At 38.5% G+C, this 24,779-nt stretch overlaps 1 protein-coding gene across 2 annotated transcripts in view; it reads right to left on the bottom strand.

Annotated features, from left to right (window-relative positions):
• Positions 1-24,545, bottom strand: part of Dkk2 (dickkopf WNT signaling pathway inhibitor 2) — a 96,997-nt gene extending 72,452 nt beyond the window's left edge. The window contains exon 1 of one of the 2 annotated variants that reach the window (XM_051165631.1): positions 23,732-24,545. In XM_051165631.1, coding sequence (XP_051021588.1) covers positions 23,732-23,992 — 261 coding nt within the window. In that variant the 5' untranslated portion in view covers positions 23,993-24,545. The remainder of the gene's footprint in view (positions 1-23,731) is intronic. The other variant, XM_051165632.1, reaches the window with a different exon arrangement.
• Positions 24,546-24,779: the final 234 nt, after the last annotated feature.

Below are 24,779 nucleotides of genomic sequence, written 5' to 3'. Positions count from 1 at the left end.
CAAACCCAGCTGGGTACTAAATCTTTATCTTAAAAGAAAGAGAAACAATCAATTAGTAAGTCTGTGTTTTCACAGCCACAATATGGAGGATTGAGGGAGAGGGCCTGGCATCTTGAATGTTTTCCACACACACACACACACATACACAGAGAGAGAGAGAGAGAGAGAGAGAGAGAGAGAGAGAGAGAGAGAGAGAGAGAGAGAGAGAGAGAATCACTCAAATGGAACACTATCTAGACTTCATATTAATGAGAACTAGTGATTAAAAATGCTCAGTTAGGCCAGGGACTACAAAATAGCAGTTCTAAAAATGTCCCTCCTGCAGGTTGGGTGTACCAGGAGAGAGTTCTGGTTCCTGGTTTCTTGTTATATCATCTGAATGAGCACCCCCTACCTGAAAGCTGTGCGTGAGGTTGTTAAGTTGAGGACAGGACCAAAGTTAAGTGGAGGCACCTGAGCATCTTATGGGTGGTCTAACTTAACTGACCTCATGCCCCAGCAATGTCTGCCTTCCTCCTACACATGGCCCCCAGATGAGCAGCCTATAACATTTCTGGGGACCCAGTCCTGCCAGATGGGAGCCCCACATTCACTCTTTCTATTAAGCTCTTCAAATCCAAGAGACAAGAACTCAGAAAGGCATGGGCCCAAGTGAAGTGTTGTGGTAGCAGGAACCTTCAGCATCCTAACTCATTAGATGCTGGGGATAAAGCCTCCATGGAATTCAGACACTTTATTTGTATACTATCAAGATAATTGTCTCCACAATCCATTTAGACCTATATGTGTTGCCAAGGTTTCACTCTTACACCTCTAAAAAAATTTCATGTCAAATAAAATTATTTGGTATTAATAAAATAGAAGAATATCATAGATTTGCTATTTTATTAGTCATAAATCTACATATGATGGCAAGTAAAACAGCAATTAATAAACAATATTCGGTTATCTAACAGAAATATTAATTCTTTTCAGTGATCAGAAACACTTGATAATTAGAAATTCTTTTTACAGAATTGACTAAACAACAAGGAATTTTCTGCATGTAAGTCTAATAAGTAAGAAAATAATCATACACATTATGCATATTATAGATGAACTAAATATATCTTTCTGTCACGTAAGATGTTTATGGCCAGGACGCATGTCTAAAGTGAAGGACTTGTAAGTAGCTAAGCACTAATTGCAAAGATAAACTCTACTATTATATTCAAACAAACAAAAAAGTTCCCCTCATTCCACAAGAAGGTTTTAATGTGCCTTTCTTTGGCTAGTGTATATTTTGTCATTTTTTTAGGATCTGAAATGTTAAACAAAACAAAACAAAACATTGGGATTCAAAAGCAATGCTGCGACTGAGGAAGGCCTGAGGTAATTGCCACTGGCAGCTGTCAGAACCACTGAGCATTGGCACAGCAGCATGGGCCTGGAAAGAGAGATGGGAGAATCTCAACTATTTTTGTATTTTTGAAATATTATTGCAAACAAAAAAATCTTTTTTTAAAAAATCCATAAAAATACTAGAAATGTGCAGCTGGGAGGAGATCGGGGAGAACACGTGCCCTTATTTTGAGCATATGTATTAATTATTGAACAAAGCTGCGTAGGAGCTTGCAGCTGGAAAATGCAGGGAACAAATTTTAGTTCAGAATAAATTCATGAAATTACACTTCAACAATGGAACTTGCAGCTGGGGGAGGGCAAAGGGACAGCGATATTTCTTAACTAAAATAAAGTATCCAAGCCCTCATTTTGACACAGTATTGGAAAGGACATTCTGGAGTTTGGATCAAAGTAGAATCAGGCACTCTGTTGAACAAAGCAATCTTTGGCTCCTTGGCTAAGTAGATGTATTTCTTTAAATGACTATTTGCTATTCATTTTCTCAATCTCTGTAATCTGTGAGAATTCTTTTAGAATTATAGAGGAATAACATTTTAGCCTATGGTGAATATTTGTCTATTTCTCGATTTTGTACTTCAAAAGAATTTCTTTTTCTCAGGAGTCCTGAAACACTTTGCCATCTGTTAAGTTTGCCATCAACTTAAAAACTCAAATGGTATATATATATATATATATATATATATATATATATATATTATTTGATTTACCTATCAAGAAACTGCTTTCTTGAAAAGCAGGACATAGTAATACTTAAATGTATGTAACCAATGGATTAACTTCTATCTAAATTACAACTATGATTCTTGAGTAAATCTCTGTCTAGCAAAATATCATACAATGCTCAATGGTTTCTTTTCAAGGTATAGGTTAACCTTTAACAAAACATCTAAGTATGAAAAACATGGGGCAATAGGCTATTTGTGTTACTGTTATTTTTATAGATCAAAGTAATGTATTAAATATGTACCAGTGTTTTCCTTTATTCCATCTTTTTCTTTCTTTCTTTCTTTCTTTTTTTTTTTTTTTTTTTTTTTTTGACAGGGTCTTATGACATAGTCCTGGCTGATCTGGGACTTGCAATATAGTCCTCACTGGCCTCTACCTCATAGAAATCCATCTGCTTTTGCCTCCTGAGTGCTCAGGGTGCATTACTGTTTTCATAGAAACTTTCACTGTTGTAAATTTAGAAAAATGCCATATTATGGTTAAGCTTACTAAAAGGACATTTGCATACTTTCTCTTACTTGTTCTTTGACAATCCTCATCCCATCAGAAATTCTAAATAAATATCAAGAGGATACATGTGAGTAAAATCTTATTTTCCACATTTCAGTATGATTTTTTTTGTCAGCATTTGCTGACTGGCTCATATAACTGTATAAAGCCTGAAAACCCAAATCAAGCTGCTGATACTGCAAACTGTTTTTTGTTTTGTTTTGCTTTGCTTTTGAAGTGATAGATTTGCTTTATTTGTTTCTGAGAAAATATTCCCTGAATATTTCAGTCTAGACACCCATAACGTATTTGACTACATTCTTTCAGGTAGCGTTTGAGGACCATGGAGAAAGCACCATTTCAGCTGACTGCTCAAGTGTTGATTCTGAAAATACTTTATGCGCTATAATATAATGTCATATAAATGTTAAAGTTTATTTAAAACATTTTAGCTTATTTTACTGCAACTTAAGAATTAGTATCCATTGTAAAAAAGAAAGAAAGAAAGAAAGAACGAAAGAAAGAAAGAAACAGGTTTAGTAACATTTGCAGAACAACAGTTCAGAAGCACTGTTCATAAACATGTTCCATAGACTTCAGTACATGTATGTCAGTTTCAGTGTTGGGAGCTCAGAATTCCTCACTGTCTTCACTCATTCTAAGTAATTTTATGTGTATATTGTTTCCGAGGAAACAACAGCAAATGGGCAATGACATGCCTTACAGAAGGGGTTGCTTCTGGGAACCATGAATGCCTTTGTGAAAAAAACAAACCATCAAACAAACAAAAACCACTGTTTCCACGGTAAGTGGGAAATAGGACATAATTTTGACAGAGATAGTGAAGAATCAGAGGCATTTAAGATTTATATGTCAGGAAAATGTCCCAGAGGGTGGGGTGTGTGGGAATGAGAAAGGGATTCATCACTAGCCAGGGAGGAGACTCATAAAAGTTTTAACTATATTCTCTAAAATCCAAGTTCTTTCACCCAACTTTCCCTAACACCGCTTATCATGCTTGCTTGATGGCCTCTAACATACTCTTACAATGACCTTACTCTTTAAAGGGTGTGCTCAAAGATATTTGCCTCTCACTCCCATCCGCACTTACCTCACCTGAGTGGAAGGTGCCCATGTCCCCCAGTGAGTCTTGGAGGCTTTCTTTATGCTGATTTTTTTTAAATTAGGAAAGTATGCTGAAGTGTTTTGGGTTATCAAGTGTGACTATGAGACTGACATCCAACCCAAGAACAAGAGTGTGCCAGCTCCTTGTATCAATTAAAAAAAACATCCCTCATCCCAACTCCCTGCACTCCTTCTGAAATGAACACTACCCTTGATGTCAACTTTCTTTAAGTGATTGGAGATTTTTAAGATACTATATGAATATAGTGCTTTAACCACTGTATTTCTGATTCTCACTACATCCAGTTCTACCTGTAACTCACAGATACATCTTTACTCCTTCCTAACACAGCCTGGTGTGACTCTACCAACACCTGTGTAGACACTCTCTCATCGTAGACAGTGAACTTTTAGGTAGTTTCCTGTGTTGATACTAGAAGCAGCTCTTCTGTAGTCAACCTTGGTCACTGGCTTCTGAACATATTCAAGTATTTCGTCTGGGTTATGCTTAGAAGAATGCACTTAAGCCTTGCCCATTGAATGAGTCAAAATAAGCAAAGGCATTTGAAAAATCTCGGTTTAGGATCTGAGACATATATTACCATAATACTGCATGGTGTTAGTCTAGCAATGAATAATTACCATTGTGTAGCTGCTAATATTAGCTGTATGTATGCCCAGGATACAGAGAAACTAAAACACATAACAAAAAAACAAAACAAAACAAAAAAAACCTAAAGAAGAATAAAAATAATAAGGACCGATTTGGGAAAATATCAAGAAGGTGATTGTGCATGAGTTTTGGTGTTGGTGTGACTCACACGCCCCTTTCTCACTACCTCAGAGCAAGCTTTACACATATTCCCTTTTATAGGGTATGGTTAACAAAAGATATTTCAGGTTTTTTTTTTCTGCTTTGCAGTGGTAAAGTTGATGATTTAATTGGTTTCTAGAATATCCATTTTTAAATTGTGTAAATATAAACAATAGAACAGATGCAAGACTGTAAAATAAAGATATTTCTCACATCTATACGAGGCTACTTTCTTAGGAATGATCTTTGTCCTGTCTGCCTCTCATTCAGCCTAATTTAAATCCCTAGGTTATCTTCCTGTGGCCTACTATGATTTCACACCCTAATAGTCGCCCTTTTAAATCCAAGGATGTGTTTTAAAGATACAGAGACAAGACTTACCTTAATACTGAGCTAAAGGACTTCCCTAATGGCTGAGTATGAGTGATGGGTATCGATGAATTTACAATTCTTACAGAGCAGTTACCAAAGGAGATCTTCCATCACTTGAGACAGAGAAAATCATAGGCACAAGATTGTAAAGGAAAAAGATGGCTTTTTGATTTGCTCAGAAAGGGTTGTCTATTCATGTAGCTCCTATGTGGCTCCGTAGGTATAAAGGAGAGGAGCTATGCCTAGAGACACAAATAGGAGAGTCCTTGGCATATACAGGATTTAAATCCAAGTCATCATTAAGTCACAAGAAATGGTAAATGCAATGAGTTTGTCCTGGTTTATTCTGAGCAAGCTTATGTTGTTCTGTTAGGCTTCCATTTCCCTTAGCGCTCAAGTTGCAAAACAAAGCTGTACTCTGTAATGTGGTTCAGAATGAATGTCAAGGTCATCTTTCTATTCAACAACCCATACTTTCTGAGGGACAAGATTGCCAGTCACTCAATAGTAAATGATCCTTACAGAGCAACAGGCTGATTATCTGCCTATTAGTTTAAGGAGGGTCACTTGACTGTGTGGCATAACTGAATGAAAATAAGCTTAAAGAAGGAGATGTATCTTTCAAATCTGTGTTTTGGTGAAGGAGAGAGAGAAACAGGGGCAGGACATTAGCACGGTCTGCATATCTGTGTTGTGATCGGCTCCCCCACTCCCTTCTGCATCTCCAAATTGTTTTTTGCTACTTGGCCGTACTCGCGATTTAGCAACTCTTGCAAAGATGGGAAAGTTCGTCAATATTGCTTTAAAAGAAAAAAAAAAAAAAAAAAAAAAGGAAAGCCAAAGTTCAGAACATCTGGGCTCTGATGCATTGGGAAATAGTTTTGGTAAGACTGATGTGATTATGTAAAAGATTATGCAGAAGAGACTTCTTCTCTTTGTTGTTCTATTTATGAAAACTTTTACTTTCACAGTAGCTTTAGTCAAATGCTATGATATGTTTAACAGACCTGTCCTGATTTCCATGTTTAAAAATGAGCCTTATTAGAAACCCTTGCAGAGTTCCCAACTTGGGCATGTGATTGCTCAATCGTCAAACAAGATTACAAAAGCCACCCATGCCACTGCAATTTTTCAGCTTTGTCTGTTTGCTTGTCCCGCTGGTTTGAGTACTGGAGTATTGTTTCTCTCAGTGAGATGGCCCCACCCTTCTGAGAAGCACCCCAAACTCTTAAGAGGTGAATGGATAAACCATGAAGGACAATACAAAAAAATAAACGAGGAAATCAAAACCAAACACTTGGCCCCGAGTCTTAGACCAAACCCTTTACATACTCTGTCGGTCCTCCATCTAAGTCAGAGAACTACATTGACCTCTAGGTCGGTCCAAGCTGTTCTGGTTAAGGGAGGTGAAGTTGTTGTCCCAGGGAAAATATCATCTTCAAGCTTCCCCATGGAGGGGAGCGTGGTGTCAGAATTGCAAGAAGGTCCAAATTAGGACACCTGTGTGCCAGATCTGCCCAGCTGCACCGAGGGCCGTCCAGCGCTGCCTGACTCCATCTGCTCAGCACATGAAGTGCCAGTTTCTTGCTGAAGATGGGTTTGAAGGATGAGAGTCTTTAAAGAGAAAGCTCACAGCTCGGATGTGACATCCTTAAACTTTCTCACATTTTAAAATAAACAATTTTAGGAAGAGGGGATTAAAGGCTTATGTCTGAGAGATGACAAGGAGGCTATACTGTGAGCTCCAGAAACATTGCCTCAGAAGTCCTCCTTCAGATCGGCATTTGGCTTTTCACTCTGGTGACGGATGAAGTATGTCCGTACTCTTGGAAAATTCCAGGTGTTAAGCACGTGCACATTCCAAACATGCTCTGTGTTCCTGAGGCTGAGGCTGCAGCACTCAGATCAGCAAGGGAATCACTCTCTTCTCTAGCTCTTCAGATACAGACCAAGACTTTGGCCCACACCTTCAAGTTCAGAAAAAAATAAAAATGGCGGACAACCCAGACGCCACAGAATCGTTACTGCTTACTGCCAATCCCCACCATACACGACACTAACACATGGAACAGCACACATATACATGTATTTTAATTTAAGAGTTAGTTTGCTACAATATATCAGCATATCTGTATTTAATAATCTGTTTTCTAGTAATTATGTATTTATTGAGCCTTTGGGGTGTTTTGTTTTGTTTGTTCTAATTTTTAATGGAGATTTAGAACATGCATCCTTTTTAGAATTGTCTGCAAACCAGGCATAGTACTGGATGCCTTTAATCCCAATGCTCAGGGAGGCAGAGGCAGGCAGATTGCTGGCAGAGTTGACAGAGGGGGGGGCTCTAGTTGTCTGCAGAGATAGAAGACAGGAACTTTAATAATTTTCAAAGTTTACAGGCAAAATTCTATGAAGCTATTTATTTCTAAATTGAATCAAAGCCCCAATATGTTGAAAACAACCCTTTTCACTTTTACAAAATTGAGAAACAAAGTGGTCTCCCCATTTAACCCAAGAAAGCAAAACCATCTTATATTTTAATGGAAAAATAATAATTCCAGCCATAAGGCTGAGCCTCCATAGTACCACAGATACCAAAGGGTAAGCTTTTATGTCACCTACAAGGTCACTTTTATAATAGCCCCTTCCTTCTGTCTTCCCTTGGATTTTTAGTGAATGCTTTGCAGGACACCCAGAAACTAATAAACCACAGAGAGACTAAGCAATATTTAAAGAAAAAATTTCTGGTAAAATGGAGGTATTCAACCACTATTAGTTGTGTACAACTTCTAGAAAAAGACATCATCTACTTCTCAGCTATCTGACGACACTGACGCTAGATGGAGGGTGCTGCTAAAAATATACAGGATTTTTTCTAGTGAAACCACATTTAATACCAGGCTGCTTTATGCATGGATAAACAATTACTATGGTTTGCATTTACTCTATTTGATTTGTGTGTGTTTGAGTCACAAGCAGCTGTCCGTGGTTTTCTTCCTTCCCCTTTTATGTAGCTTAGCTGCAGACGATTACCCCTTCAGATCCTTGCATTCAAGACCGCTGTAATGATTACTATTGGCACTTTACTAAATCTGATAGCATGGATTTGAAATCAATCATCTGCTTACTGCTTTGGCTGCACACTTTCTTAAGAGATTTTCAAAAGTCCTTGCAGCTCCAGAATTTACTCCTCCCACCATCAAAGCATCCTCTCCAGCCAGTCTTTGGCTTTCCCAGAAGTGAACTATTTTTTTTTTCTAAATAGAATTATTGGTGTGGTTGAGCTACACTATTCTTTTTTGATGTCTCCTATGAATGGCTGTTGTATTTTTTTTCCTTCATTTTCTAAGCTCTCGGCCATCAGCTACAGTTGTTCACTGGTATTAAAAGCTTATATTTTCTATAGAGAAAAATAACAGTATCCACTACAATTCAACATGAAATCAAGCAATAGGTGCCTGGGCCCTAAGACCTGCACATTGGCCACTCATGCCTTTAACAACCAACAGACACTAAAATTCAGCTACAGTTCCCTGCAGCTGCTGTGACTAAGAGTCCTTGGAAATGTCACCTCAAGAAGATTTTTCTTGTTGAAAGATATTTCCTTCTAAAAATGTTTGGGAAAAGATACGAGTAGAGCAGATCGGCAGACAAGGAACTCTATGAGGACTTCCAAAGTATTTGAAAGACTCATATTAGTTTGAGCAACTGCAAAGATATTTTTTTACAGCGATAAGAGCTTAAATTTTCCCATCTTGCCAAATACAAAATGCCAAAAGCACTATGAATGCAACATTTATATAATTCCTGATTGTTTCGTGGTTCTTCTTGTTGGAAGTAGTTTGTTTTATTTATGCATAATAATATAAATGTATATATAAAAAAGAAATATAATTTTAAAAATTGCCCAAAAAGTTTGAATTTTCTCTGAAATTTTAATGTCTGTGTAAAAAAAAAAAAAAAAAAAAAAAAAAGCCTCCTTACAGACATTGCTTCCTTGTCTTAGTGCATGCATTTTAACTAACCAGTTACACATGAAGTACCCTGTGTCACCAGTTTGGACTCCAGGGAGTGAGATTGGGTGTGGTGCCTTCTTGACACTTCTTTGAAGGGAGAGTGGGCTTTGGGCGGGGAGCATACTTCCAGCCTACATTTGAACATCATGATTCTTTCAGCAATAGAAGCCATATTATAAACATTCTTCTCAGGGTTTTTGTTGTTGTTGTTGTTGTTGTTGTTGTTTGTTTTGTTTTTATGGAGACCAGTTTAAAGATCATACCAGAGATTTAAGATTTTGTACAGTTAACATAAACTGGCATTGAAAGGGTTACAGTTATAATACTGCCTTGATTTGGGATAGTGTGGGGAACCTTTTGATACTGTGTTTTGGAAACAATGCTATATTTTTTAAAATATACATCTTCACTGTGTATGAGCACTGAGTTTATGATAACAACAAAAAGGCACCATGTGCCAAGTATTTTGAATGTTATATACTAATCAATATGCATGACTTTGGTTATAGTTACAAGTTAGGGCCAAGAAAAAAATAAACACGTGGATAACTTCTCAAGCCAGTTTCAGAACGAAGGCCTACATTCTTACATTAAAAAGAGAAATTTCATAGTGACCAACTTAGCAAAATAACATGTGAAATTGCATTATGAAAATCTGTGACAATGTTTTAAACATGCCTTTTATCAAGTTGATTTCTTTACTGCATTCCAGCCAGCGGACACACAGTTCTCCTCCTGCGCTTCTCAGTGCTCAGATCTTGGACCCTGCGCTAGCCCTTGCTTCCACTGCTCCACGCTGAGTCCCCCAACAAATCCACACTCCATCTTTTCTATTTCTTTCCATGTTTCTAATTTCTTGTGAGCTGCCTCCTCCCACTGATGTTTCTTTGGTATTTTGTAAATTATAAAATTAGAATCAGACTTTCTTGGGGGAAGAGTGAAACATTTACAGAGAGGAAAACAATCAAACTTTAACTCCTCTAAAATGTTTGGGAAATGGCCAGGGCTTGCTCCCTCCCTGACACTCTCACTGTAGCACTCTGCACGATCAGAGCTTTTCACAGCTGCTTACAGAGGCAGCCTTATTCCTACAGGTCATTCTGACTGTCCGTTGACGCCTCTGCATGCAGTCTCTCAAGAATGATTATAACGGCTTCACTGCCAGTTAGTCATTCATGGCTTCACTTCTATTAAAGGGTCTTTTTACTCACAGTGATTAATATCTAGATTTGGGTCACTTCTGTATAGCAGAAAAGATAACCGTTTTAGTTTTATATCATTAAAGTGAGCTAGATAACTAAAAGTTTCAGTTTAAGTGTTCATCCTTAGAAATCTTGATGAAAAACTTATCACATTATCCAGCCCCACTACTATACTGCATGATCTTGTGAGCCACTGTGAACCTCAACATTTCAACAGATTCATCAAGAGCACTACACTGGCCTCATTGCTACATATACAAAGGTCCCAGCATAGCATATGCGTCTAATAAATGCTTGCTAACAGGGGTCACAGTGTCTAATACACTTAAAAAGGAAGCAATTAGCAAGTTGACTGATTTATCCAAAGAATTTAATTACATCTGAATTTTCAAGTGTATGAGAAAAAAGATGTTTAGTTGGTGTCTCTGGCCTCTATAGCAGATGCGCTAGGATGATGTAGTGATAAACTGAACAGACTCAAACAAGATGGTGTGGCTTTTTGTTTTGTTTAATTTTTGCAGTGCTATGGACTGATCCCAGAACCCTGTGCATTTAAGGCCCAGCTACTGGATACATTCTCAGCTATAAGACTGCTTGGATCTTAAACTCCAGTTTTGCTATTCATGTACCATGTAAGCTGAGGTACTAAGTGGGGGGGAATAAGATAATTACATGAACTACTAAGATTAGTTTTTATGCTCTAGAAATGGGCAGATGATGGAGAACCAGGTTTTCACTTTAGAAAACTCACTTCAGAGATAAATCTTGCAGAAGTTTAAAACATTGATTATATTTGGTGGAGAATGATACTCGTATTCTGTGAATCAAGGCAGCATCTAGATGACAGAACACAGCAAAAGTAATCAGAAATAAGATGGAGCAGTCTTTGTCAGAGAAAAGTCATGTATCAACTGTTCAAATATATGTAACTCCTGAGAAAATAAAGTCATAGATCTGTGTCTGCAAATCTAAATATGTAACCAGATAGTCTGTTACTTTCTTCTATTTGTGCCTCTGTAGCATCTAAATTTTATACATTTTCAGTAGATTATAATCAAGTTGTTTTTTTCCATTTTATTGAAGAATGATCGTGTTTATAAAAGCCATTACATGATCTCATTTAACAAGGAAACCAGAAGTCATAAATTATGCTCAGAGTAAACTAAATTAGGACCGTTTACTTATTTTCAAGAACAATTTTAACTTACAAAAACACTATAGGTTGAAAAAATGAAGGCAAAATTACTGTATGATTCCAATTGAACGAGATTCTGGAAACCACAAAGTTAATATTAGTTGGCAGGGGATGGGGAGGAATGAAAAATGCAATGGCCTGGAGAGAGCAGAGGCTGGGGGACTATTGTCACCTTATATTCTGCTCTACTTTCCTTTCACACTAAAATCATTCTGAAGGTAAGGTCTGTTAAATTAATAATATATTTTTTTTAAAGAATCACACCGATTTTTCTAAAAATACATTTTACCCTGGGTATTCTCGTGTGTGTATCCACTGTGTTTATGACCCTGAGATTCTTGCACATGAAACATGCATACTTGGTTATTAGGCTATTGAGGAAAACATTCCTGCTTAACAGAGTAATATATTTTTAAAACCTTTGAAAAACGCCGTCTTCTCAGTCCACCCACATTTCTTCTGTCTCCAATGATGCCGTTTCACATTAATGAAGCTCAGCTTTACAAGGAGTCACTTCTCTGGTGTTTATGCGTTCTAACCCTTCTGACCTATTGCAGGTCTGAGCTATAGCTATAGTATGACGGGGAGAAAAGGATGGGGTCTTCTCAAACGTCACAGGCAGAGAGCACTGTATCGTCAGGCGGGAGCTGCTTGTAGGATACAAGAGTAAGAACAGCTACTTGTAGATTTCTAGGACCCTCTGTATCCTTTTATTTTGCTATTCTCCCATGCGTCTCTCATTTAGAGTCCCAATAGGATGCCCTCCCCTCTGTCCCAGTTTCCTGGTAAGTGAAGGCTTTTGTGGGACATGCCCCTTGGGCTAGTATGCAGATATAAGTGAGTATATACCATTTGATTCTTTCTGCTTCTGGGTTAACTCACTCATTATGATCATTTCTAGCTCAATCCGGTTGAGTGGAGAGTGTAATATGACTTTCTCACGTACTCTGGTGCCTCACATTTGACCATGTCCCCTGAAGGGGGAGACCTGGTGGCACTCAGAGGAAGGACAGCTGGTAGCCAAGAAGAGACTTGATACCCTATGAGAATATACAGGGGGAAGTAATCCCCCTCAGGAACAGTCACAGGGGAGGGGAATAATGGGAAAATGGGGGGGCGGGGAGGAATGGGAGGATACAAGGGATGGGATAAACATTGAGATGTAACAAGAATAAATTAATAAAAAAAATTAAAAAAAAAAAAAAAGAACAGCTACATGTCTCTCAGAATTGTAAAAGTATTATTCTGATACTGAGATTTCAAAAGAAAACCAAAACCAACAGGCCATAATTTAAAAAACAAATATATTGAAAACCTAGAAATACTTTCCATTCCCAATCTCCTATACTTACACTTTTCTCCCCCCCCCGCCCGACAAAAAAGTAAAAATATCATCATGAAAACTATAGCCATGGTTTCAGAATCAGAAGTTACTCTTGGGTTTTTTGATTGTCTAACTCAGAGTTGACATTCGTACCTTTAAGCCAAAAAGGTTTTCAGTAAAACAGCTTTTAATGTTATAACTGCAAAGAAGCAACACATTCTAGTTTACAAAGACAGAACAGAAAACTTCTATAAATGTACTGATAAAAAGCCCTGACTGTTAACTGATTTCCTTGCGGTCTACCAAATATAGCTAATATATAGGACATGCATTTAATCTTCTCTCTAATCTTCACCTGATATCCTAGGAAGGAATTTTAACCATCTTCAATAGAAAATTCTAGGGAACAGTGTATGGTAATGCAGATGACTTGTACATAGCAATAAAGATGCTAACACAGGGTTTACAGATGCCAGGAACATCGAAATAGCAAAGGCTCACAGCTATAGCTCACATTTTGCTGGTAGTGAGAAAGGAGGAGATTAAGCACATCTGTAAGTGACTGATCCAACGTATCTTGACCAATAGGTGGCAGAATCAGAAGAGTGTGGAAGAAGCTTGCAAGATGGATGTTTCTCTTCACAAGGCTTTGTCTCTAACACCATCAAGGTGCGTTCTCAATGTCTTCAGAAAGTGATGCTGACTGCCAGAAATAATACTTGAGATCCTCGCTGAACACAACTCATTGGTTCGTTCATTCAATGTTATTCAAATTGTGGGGTTTACTCACTAATTCAAGCAATAATGACCAGCATTTCTAAAAGAGGAGGATGAGGGAGGAGGAAAAAGAAAAGAAGGAGGAGCTGATAAAAAAAAAATAGGGCAGAAAGGGGCAGATCGAAAATTTAAAAGGTGTTTCATTGCCAGTCATAATAGGATTTATACTTGAAACATTTTGGGGGAGTGTGACAGTGGGAGGTCATGCTGGATCACAATGTGCAATACATTTCTGACTCTGGCAGAAAAAGTTTTAAAGCCATTGGCCCCTATCCTAGTGAGGCTTGGACCAAGGTCAAGCAATCCACATTCTCTGCAGCCTCCATCTTCCTCCCTTCCTTTGTGATGCCTGCTAGGGCAGTGCTTCTTGCTAATCACTGACGTGTCAGGCCTGGGAAAGTATCAACGACAACACAGTCACAGCCATTTCCCTTCATTAATTTTGTTTAAGACACACGGATATAGTTGTCATCACTACACTGTGATCTTTGATAACACATTTGAACATGCACAAGTTTCCAGCGGCTAAAACACATAATTTATCTCCCATCAGTTTTTTTTTTAATCAACTCAAGACAATGAGTTTAATTCTTATACAGAGCTCAAGCTGACACAGAGTTCAGTGAAAGCACAGCTTCCAGTTATTTGAAAGGCTTATATTAGAGTCAGAAGATGCTTGCACCCATCTTAACAAAAGTCTCAGTCTCACTCCCTCAACCATAAGATAAGGAAGTAAAACTAAGTGATTGTCAATGTGCCTCCCAGGTATTAATTTAATGTTTTATGTGAGTTCTTGAAACATTTAAGTTTGTATATGATAAGATTCTTTTGATCTTTTTTCTGTAAAGACATCAAAAATTAACAATGGTTAAACACATAAGAATGATCTTATTTGGTAATCAAATACTCAAGCGTATTTTAAGACTTGGTTTAAAAGTTGAGAGTTTTCCACTAAAAATAACAACTGATCTTTTGGAACATAGCAAAAATAATAGTCATTTTTTTTTTACTATCTAGTTCAAGCCATACAGAATAAATAATCTGTTACTTAAGATATTTTGAACAACTTATAATATGTAACACTTTATAGGCAAAATTAATTCTATGCGTGCATTTGAATCAAACATAAGAACACTTTGATACCATATGTACCACAGAGAAAAGTTGTAAAAATCCTTTAAGTCTCAAGATTTGAAAACAGCAGAGATTTTAAAAACCAAATAACACATCTGTCTTCATAGGTACTTCTATAGCTGTCTTTCATCACCAGGATGTGGTAAGACAGAACAGAACACAAGAAACTCTCTGGGCAGTCACAGTGGATTCTCATAGCCTCTATTAGTGCAGAGGCTTGATTGCCTAAGTTCTGACAGTTTGATGTTACATGTGAAAGTTTTGTGTTCTGTTACTGAGGGGTCTTTTTTGTTGCTGTTATTCCTGGCATGATTTCCAAAACTGTTGTGGAAAAGAGGTGACTCAAGGGGTTCATCATCTTAAATGTAGATACTGGCATAAGCAGTGCATGATTCTAAAAAAAAAAAAAAAAAAAAAAAAATGGAAAATCCTATCTGTCATTGAGTGGAAAGTGGGAATATGAGAGAAACAAACAGAAAGAGATTGTGAGAATTGCCCATGTTTCCAGGTAGATGACTCTAGTAGGTAATCAGCTGAGGGGAAAAACCCAGAAATGGCACAATAGTAGGGATAGAGGGAAAACTCAGGCATAAGGAATTAACAGTGGGCCATAGAGTGCAAAGATGATTAATGGGAGAACAAGGACTTCAAGTTTCAAGAAAAGACCACAATGCAGGTCAAGCTCCTTTTAAAGGGTGTGCAAATGAAAACCACCATCTGCAGATGACGAAGTTTCAAGTGATTTGAAACTGAAAATCTCCCCTGTCCTCCCATTCGATGAAGGCTTATATTCCATCCTTGACCAGAGAGAAACACTACCAGCAGATACTACTGTTTCTAACATTCCATGCTAAAAGAAATTTATTGCCCACTTCTGTGAGATGAACTTAATTCTCAACATTATTAGAATACTTCTTATTTGTGTAAATTATGAAAACATAATTGAAAGCAAAAATGTCAAAACTAGAGGAGATGGGGTGTAAATAATATAGCTCCAGCTTAAGATCCTTCTCAAAGAGACAACAGATATGCAAAAAGAAAAAGAAAAAAAGTCAGTGTTCTGAGAACTCTGTGCACAACATGTGGGCCCAGACACTCAAAAGCAGTTGAGAGTCTTGCTCCTGAGGGGTTGTCTTAACTTTAAACAGCATCAGATTAATGTTGTTGGAGCACACTCTACAAATATACTCCATTATTTTGGTTCCTGTGGTTAAGCAACTAATATTGCCTTGGGTATTAAAACTCCAGCTTATTATGATTGTATTCTTGAAGTCTGAGCTATTCTTGCTTCTGTATTCATTACATAATTTTACCAGTTAACCAGTAATGTACTGACTTCCCTTCTGTAACAGTGACGTGCCATCGCTCAATGTCAGCATTCAATGAGAAAAACATGGAAATATTGAAGTGGTTTATTTGGTCCTGTCATGTGATTCTTGGTCTTCTATGAGTTTTATTTTTCCCTCCATGCACATCATATAGCTTAGCCACTTCTTCCTGACCTGTTAAAGAAGATTAAACAGGCCCATCTTTGGTGTGTGGACACTTGATTGCATCTATTTTTGTTACTTTCAGGCTGAAGTAATTAGCAAACTAAGTGGTTGTATTTCTAAGATTTTTTTCTTGCCCATTCATATCAATAATAGTTATTATTCCTGGGAAGTTTTTATCATAATGCTTATTTTGCACACCTAAATGAGCTAGAGACATTAAATGGCAAAGATATTCAGCTAGGCAGTGGTGAGCTGCCACTCAAAACCAGCAAGGAAACTGTAGGGCCATCTGATAATCTGACAGGCAGCTAGAAGAGAAATGCCAATGGAAAAAATAAAAGCAATAAAAAGTCTAAATACATACAGTTCCTCCATATATGATGAGAGTAAGGGATACCCTAGAAGAAACACCATGGAAGAGGCCTGTTTTCATGGACATGTTCAGATTCTGAGACATGTGTGTAGGAGATGTGCTGTTGGCATGATAAAATAAGATCTCCTCAAGAACATCCCGCTCTACTGATGGCACCACTATAAGTAGGTGGGAGAGATGTAGGTATGTGTTGTGATGCGATGTGTGTGTGTGTGTGTGTGTGTGTGTGTGTGTGTGTGAATATATTTTCCTTCCTAGTGAAGTCTGTAGTGGGGAGGCAAGTAGAGGTAGAGATGAGATATACTGCTATGCTGCCTGCCCTTAGAGTCACAAGCTTTGGGCACTTAGCATAATAGTTGGCAGCCATAGGTGGTTTGGTTTCATTGTGTATTTTAAAACAACTGTGTGTAAACTCACATCACTACACAACATAAGAGACTATGGAGGAAGGCAACTACATATTCTTCTTCAATACAGAATAAGCTTATCATACTAATATCAGAACCTTCTATTTAAATATGCTGGCTCAAATATCAGGCAGGCTAGGTCCAGGATTTTTGCTTTCTGCACTTACCACTTTATGAACTGTACAAAGTGTGTAATCTCTGGTACAGGAAAATCAATGTTTAAATTTTTATTTTTGTGTGCTTATGTATGACCTGTGTGCAGGTACTGAAAGAGGCCAGAAGAGGGCACCAGATCCCGAGGAACTAATGCTAAAGCCAAACAAGTCTTTGGATGCTGAGGGGCTGGAGAGATGGCTCAGTGGTTAAGAGCACAACTGCTCTTCTTAATGGTCCTGAGTTCAATTCCCAGAAACCACATGGTGACTCACAACCATCTATAATGTAACCTGGTGCCCTCTTCTGGCCTGCAGGTAAATAAGCAGACAGCACTGTATACATAATAATAAAACAAATCTTAAAAAAAGAAAAAAAAAAGCTTTGGATGCTGAGAACTGAACTCTGGTCTCTGAAAGGCACCAACCACTCTTAACTGCTCCAGCATCATGTTTTATTCACATATCAATACTTCATTATTTAGAAAATAAGGATATTAAAGTTAGCTTCACAGGCTGTCTAGCGGACCAAAAGAGTTAATGCAACTAAGAGTTTGGAGTCATGTTTGACATAAAGTCGATGGGCAATCAATAGTATCTCTTAGCAAAATGTAATAATGTGTTCTAAGTGATTGCAAGCTTGTTTAAGGAAGTCATTAATTTGGTGACAACTAGCTCTTCTTGTCTTTAAGAGAAAGAATATAAGCTTTTCTTATCCACACAATAAATCATAATATTGAATATTACTGTATCTTTCCCTTGTTATGGCATTTTGATTCACCTAATTATTTAATGTACTGATTCATGCATTGGTTTTTAAATTTTTTGTTTTATACGGGCCCTGTCGATAGAGATATTTAATGTGTAAATTTGAGATACTTTAATTTAAATTATTATGTGTACCAAATTATAATATATTAACACATTAATTAAATTAGATGCTGCCAAAGATTTGAAAGAATAATTGATGTACATTGGTCCCATTATTTTACTATATGAACAAGGCAACTAATAATCTCATAAAATTTTACTGTTTTCATGATGTCTTATTGATTTGATTTCTGTCTTCCTAATTTGTAGTCCACAATTAAATCAAATCTAATTTAATATCCCACAAAAACTAATCTGCTATATAGATTCAATGGTTGTGAAACACTGGTATAAGTTTAAACTAACTATCTAATTAATGGTACAGTAATTTCAATATCAGATTGAATCACCAATCTCAAAGATCTCTCTGATTCAATTTACCATTATCCAGAGAATAGTTCACAGCATTCACTCTCCCAAAGGATTCTGGAGATTCTGGTGCTATTTGTGGCCTCCCTGTTATTGACCTGGAACCAGAATAGGCAGTGACCCAAAGTTGTCATGAGACACGCTTTGAAAAGCCATTATTTTAAATATTTGGATGGTGACTTTTCATCCCATGGACAGATGTTCCTATTAAAAAAAAAAAACTTCCCAAATTTTGTATCAACTGACCTCTTAGTTTGAGAAAATGGCTTAGCTTTTTTCTTAAAAAAAAAAAAAAATTTGGAGAAATATGATGTCCTGTTCCAGTTGCTGGCCACGGTAGATAGGAAAAGAAGAAAATATTGATAATTTACCTGAAACACTAATGCTAAAGGTTGTCATGCGTTCTATATTAAATCTTTCTATGCAATCTCAAAGTGCAATGCCAAATAATGTAAAATGCAATCTATTAATTATTACTCATCTTACTTTTGAGTCTCTGTTTCAGTTTGTTTTGATTTTCGGATCTTTGGTTTTTAGGCGAGGGTTGAGAAAGAAAGAGAAAGAACACCAAGTTGGGAGGGTAAGAAGTTGAAAAGAATCTGGGAGAAATTGGAGAAAGGGAACAAATATGACTAAAATATGTGAAAATAGTTCAATAAAAATGACAGAGATTCATGCAGACAATATACGACATAAATCTTATCAATGATCAGATAAATTACACGAGGCAGGTTTATCTCTTTCTATAGATGAACACAAGCAACTAGAGCTATAATTAGGCAAATTAACTTTAATACATTTTCAGGGAATCACAGGGAGGAATAAAACTGTATTTCACCTTACGTTGCCTTTATATTAAAGAATAACTACCCATGAGAGGGCTGACTTTAAATGGTAAGTATATTAATTAGTATAAATCTCTTCTAAAACTTCACAGCTAATTTGAGCATACATTCTAAATGATTGCATACATAAAAAAGATCGGGGGCAAATACCCTCCTAAAACGGAACATCACGCTACCCTTCTGTGACACTGATGTAACTCTAACCACAAGTTTGAAAGGAGGGAACAGGGCAGAAGTTTGTATCCGAGGGAAATAATAAAAAAGTCTACACTCGGTCAGAGTCACAGCTGGACTGAATTTAAGTCACCTTGTCCTCTTGCTCTCTCTAGTCTAGCATAAAAACAAAATGATGGATGCTTATACTTAGATTATCATTAAAATGTTTCTCCTGCTAGTCATGGGTAACCCTTCCACTTGTGTCAGTGATCCATTCTGTAGGACTTATGAAAGCAATGGAATATAAAGGTAGGTTATTTCAAAATACTTCAAATTGTTTTTGAAACCCTAACTATAAAATGATACACTTACACTGTGATCCTTTACAAGTGTTAGCAGGTTATTTATTTCTTAGCAGGGACAAGTGGGCCTAGAGTTAAAATAAATCTTGAATAATTTCAGAAAACGAGGCGAGCGGCTAGACAGAAAAGACAATGTAGTTCATCTTAGTGAGTGCCCTCAAGAATTTTGACAAGTGCAAACTAATATCACTCTTTCATTAAGGAAAATGAAATCTAAAAATATTAGTAGTAACTAAGTCTCTCAAGTTCTAAGTTCAGTCAATTTCAATGATTCTTTACTCGAAACATAATTTCATGTAAGCAACTGTCCTTGAAGTATTCAAGTTGTATCAGAAAGTTATAGAATCAGGATTATATTAAACTAGCTGGAGATTTTTTGTACAGACATGCTCCAAATAGCTTGTCAACATCTTAAATATAACTATTTGTTATATTTTTTTAAGAAATCAATCTACTTATCACTTTTAGAAGTATTTGAATTTTCTATAGCTCACATTCAAGTTAAACACATCTATTAAAAAGACCAAATGAGATGCAAATAACAGAAACACTGTGGACCATAAAGGCTAAAACAATTGTTTAATTGCTTTGGTGTATTAAGTTTGTTTTAAAGGTGGTCCATAACATTCAATATGGAAAACTCTAGAGACGCTATCAGGCCACGGCATAAAAATATATTTACTCCCATGATTTTGAAGATGGTATTTAAAATTACTTTTGGTTTCAAATATGTTAAATACTTCCCTTAGGAACTGAAATACATAAATATCATATATGTATCAGTTGTGGAACTTGATTTATATCGTACACATAGACAGCATGCACGGTTTTTTAAAACCCATTTGCAATGTCAGAAATGAAAGCTAAAGTAAACAAAACAGAGTAACTCATCAAAATCACTTTCCTAGTTAATTTCATACTAGCTACCACCCTCAATTTTCTCTGTCATGTCCCACCGTAGGTCTTCATGGTGTCTTTGAAAGGAAACCTAAGTATTTTCCATGTCAGTTCCCACCATTAGCCATAATAGTGCCTCACAATGCCTCCGCTCAGCAATGTGACTTCTCTCTGTACTCATTCTTTCTGAGAATGTAAGGGTGTATTTTTAGGAGTAATTTACAACCCACCCACCTTTCCTACAGAACAGGAAAATTGTCTATGTTAAGACTGCTTCCCTTCCCTGAAACCAAGCTACAGCAATTCGGGGAAACCCTGGAGCTTACTTAGGATTATTTTCACTTTTGTGGACCAAGAAATAATTAAATTTCTACAAAAATTATTTCTGAAGTGGCAATAACATTTTTTTTTATTTTAGCTCTCTTGTCTAAAATTCTTAAATAGATAGTTGTTACACTTCAGTTTACTAAAAAGAAGACCAAACTCTAAGTTTCTAATCTCCCAATAGGAGTCTGTATCCTGGAGATTTACCCTCTGTATTTTTAAAGACAGATGTTTCAATGCCATCAGTCACAACTAAAGACAACAGACAGAACTAAACTTTGTATGCCTTGGGTGGTTACTGTATAAGCAGCTGCTTCCATCAAATGGCACTTTCCTTTCACTCTTCTCAACTGAAATTTGTTAGCATGATGAGCAAAAAAATTGGGCATCAACATTTCTGTTCTAGCTCTTACTCTCGCTCTTGCTCTCCAAAAAGTAGCATCATTTCTCTTGGACTGATTTTCTAACTTACACATGTTTGTGAAATTATGAATACTAATACTTTTGAAGACCATGTATCCAATGGAACAAGGAAGATAGAATAATACGTGTTCAAATAATTAAATTCTCTTCTTTGAAGGAGCACTGTGCTTTTCAAGAGAATATATGCGTTCGACTGAACGACAAGTGAGAAGACAGAATAGATCCAACATAGTCCTCCTAGACGCTGTCCATCCTCCTGCCACTTACCTTGACATTTTTTTTTGTTTACTCTTAATTCAAGTGTTTTAGCCTTTCTCACAAACCTACTGTCACATTTTAAGAATCTCTTAATTATATTTAAATACCTATAATGAAATATATTTTATGTGTTAAGCTCTGAAGAGAATATCAGGAATTCAACTTATTTGTAAAATAAATAATTACATATTCAAATTGAAGAGCACAAGTGTGGTTGTAAACTCTTTATTTAAAAAAATAATTAAGGAGGTTTTAGAAGGACAGCAAAGATAACACTTAATTGTTCTGTCTAGATATGTGTTAGCAAAACATAAAATATAAGATAGACTCAGAGATGTGTTCTGTCGTCTGCTCTGTAAGGCCCTCCTGGCTGCTAGCATAACTGGTGAGTTGACAGAAGGTTGGGAATATTGGGGCCCACAGTTATGTCAGAAGCAGGAGCACCTTGAGGGAACTGCTAGGATGAGCACTGGTTAGATGGAGAGGAGCCTGAAGGCACACTGTGTCCTTGTAGTTCTTGGGAGAACTAAAGCTCTCTGAAACCCAGGTGAAGTGAGAATTAGATTATGTGTAAATGTCTTTTCAGCCCTAGCTCAGCTCATGAGGGGCCTCCAGGAGAAAGTTAGGTTAATTGCTCTTGAAAATGCTGGGGTGTCTCCTAAGAAAATAGAAATGGCAAAAGAGGAGGCTATGTTAGTGTAGAGGTGTGTGTGAGAGGTAGGATGTTCAAAGATTATGTATGTATGCATGCATGTGAACATTATATATATATATAATATAATATAATATAATATAATATAATATAATATAATATATATTCTTATTTTCCTTAAACTTCTTTAAAGTCCTGGGATTAAAGACTTTTCAGTCTTTTGAGAGAAGAGCTGAAACATTTGGTATTTCAAAACCCTGGGAAGCATTCTCAAATTGCAAAAGCTGCACGCTCGCACCGTCAGGAGAACACACACACACACGCACACGCACACGCACACTCACAGGCACACACACTACACATAGACCATGAGAGGGCAGTAGGGGGCCAAGCTCAGGCCTGAGGCTGCCCTGGCTGTCCAGCCTTCGCTGCCAGCCTTCCCTCTGTCTCCCGGACTGTGGGCAGCTGCAGCTGATGACAGCGCGCTGAAAGCGGGTGCAGCCTCAACTCTGAGCGAACCAGAAAACCCGCATCTGCTGAGCGTGGAACTCAGCCTGTGGTTGACACTTGTGAGAGGTGCGTGTGCTGTTTTGGCAAACTGGCTTTCGATTTTGGCTGCCCACAAAGAAACGGAAGGTGGAGCTGTGGTGGCTCCCAGTGCCCACAGAGCCCCCTCTCCTGGCCACAGAGTACCGACCACACTTGGTGCCCAGTGCTTGCGCGAGCGCTTTGCTTCACTTCGTTCCCGGTGTTTGTGTAAGCTGTAAGCCTTTGTAAATGACTGTCAATCTGTTTGCCAGTGTGACAAACATAAAGATGCCTGCGGGAAGGGAAGTAAGTACCCTCTCTCAAAATCGGCTTTGGTATCCCTATTGTGTTGCAGGCACTTAAGATCCTGTCATTGTCACCTCATTAGTTTCTTCCTCCCAGTTGATTTACTCCCAGTTCTACTTGAGTGGTACTTGCCAGTCTACTGGAGAGCTCGCCTGCCCATGCAAAGAGTTTGGCAGAGAAAGACAGACAGCACAAAAGGGAGGAAATCCTCTTCTATGCACTGTAAAATGTTTTGGGCGCCTGTGATGCATATTCTCACTGCACATCTCGTGCTGTCACTAAAACCAGTTGTGACTTTGGGGCACACACAAACATTTCATTTGAAGATGGGGAAGCGACGGGCCCTAGCTTCCAAAGTTGTGAAGATTAAAGAAGTGGACACCTAAAGCGCTTAGAACCATAACTAAAGCATCCCAGCTGCTATGTCAGCTCCTGTTCTCATCCATTGCATCCCATTCGCGTGTTAGATGGAGGGACCATTCTGGCCGCTTTGCCAAAGAAACGCACTAGATCTTTACAAGTACCCATGTCTCAAGGCAAAGATGAGACCAACCTCTAGACCTCCCCCTCCAAACATGCAGTACGGAGACCAGCAAATCACTCAGGTCCTGGTGCTCATGCAACCCCCTCCCCGTCCCCCTCCCCCCACAATAGCCAGAAAAGCTACACCTGGCTTGGGTAAGGCTTTGACTCTTGCAAGACGCAAAGGCAAACTGCTGAAGCAAAAGCTCTGGTCCCTACCTCTCCTGGCTGAAGAGTGTGTTTGGGGGGGTTTCCTACCTGCCCCAGGCTTTTGCCCTTCTTACTGCCGCCGAATGCCAGTCCTTGGTTCATGCCCGCAGATCGATTGGCAGCCTGAGCAGGAGTCTCCCCTCCTAGAGAGGACTTGATGGAGTTGAGTTTGGCCCGCGAGCTGCCTAGCTGTGAGCTCTCCACCATCAGCACCGCGGCCAGTAGGAGTAGGTAGCGGGATGAATCCTTGCCCCGCATCAGCGCGGCCATCTCCGGGTGAGGGGTTCCCGGAGTGGGGTGGAGCCGGAAAGATGTGAATGCCAGGAGAGGAGGACGCCGACACTCTACCCCTCACGTGGGGCGCGTGGGCTCCACACAGACACGATTTTCCCAACCTTTCCCGGATCAGACACCCGGGACTCTTAGAACTCAGTCTCAAGCCTCCAGCCGAGAGCAAACGCGACCCTAGCGAGACCCGCTTCTGTGGCGGGCAGGAAGTTCTGCAGTCCCTGGAAGCAATCAAAGGCCAGACGCCTTCTCGCCAAGGAGGCGTGACCCAAGGTGCTGGAAGACCCAGCCCTGCAGATCGCACCGCTGGCTTTACTTGGTGTTCAGCAACTTTTGCGCTCTCGCCCGGTTTTCTGTGATTGAATCCTCCTCCTTAACTGCTCAAGAGGGTTCTCCCCAGCTTCTTTTCTTTCCGTCTCCGCTGTTCTCTCCTTTCCTGCGCTTTAGCTCCCAACCTTTGCACCCCTCAAGCCCCTTTTCCAGATCAGCAAGATCAAGAGTCGCCCACCCTTAAACTGGACTCTGGAGATCTAAGGCGAGCACCCCCGCTAGTGCGGTGAAAAGTTGTCCCTTGGTCCACACCAGGCCACCAAGCACTGTCAGCGACCCAGTGATGCGTGGGCGAGGAGGGCCAGTGCTCGCTCGCTCACTCGCTCTCTCTCTCTGCTCTCCCCCGCCCTCTCTGCTTTTTATAGCTTTCCACAGTGGGGTTTTCCTCCGCCCCCAATTCAAGAGTGACAAAGAGTGAAAACGTTTCTCTCACTCCCCA

Source organism: Acomys russatus, chromosome 23, assembly GCF_903995435.1.
Source record: "Acomys russatus chromosome 23, mAcoRus1.1, whole genome shotgun sequence".
NCBI lineage: Eukaryota > Metazoa > Chordata > Mammalia > Rodentia > Muridae > Acomys > Acomys russatus.
The sequence above is the reverse complement of the archived record's forward strand: the minus strand, read 5'-3'. Positions and strand labels throughout refer to the sequence as shown.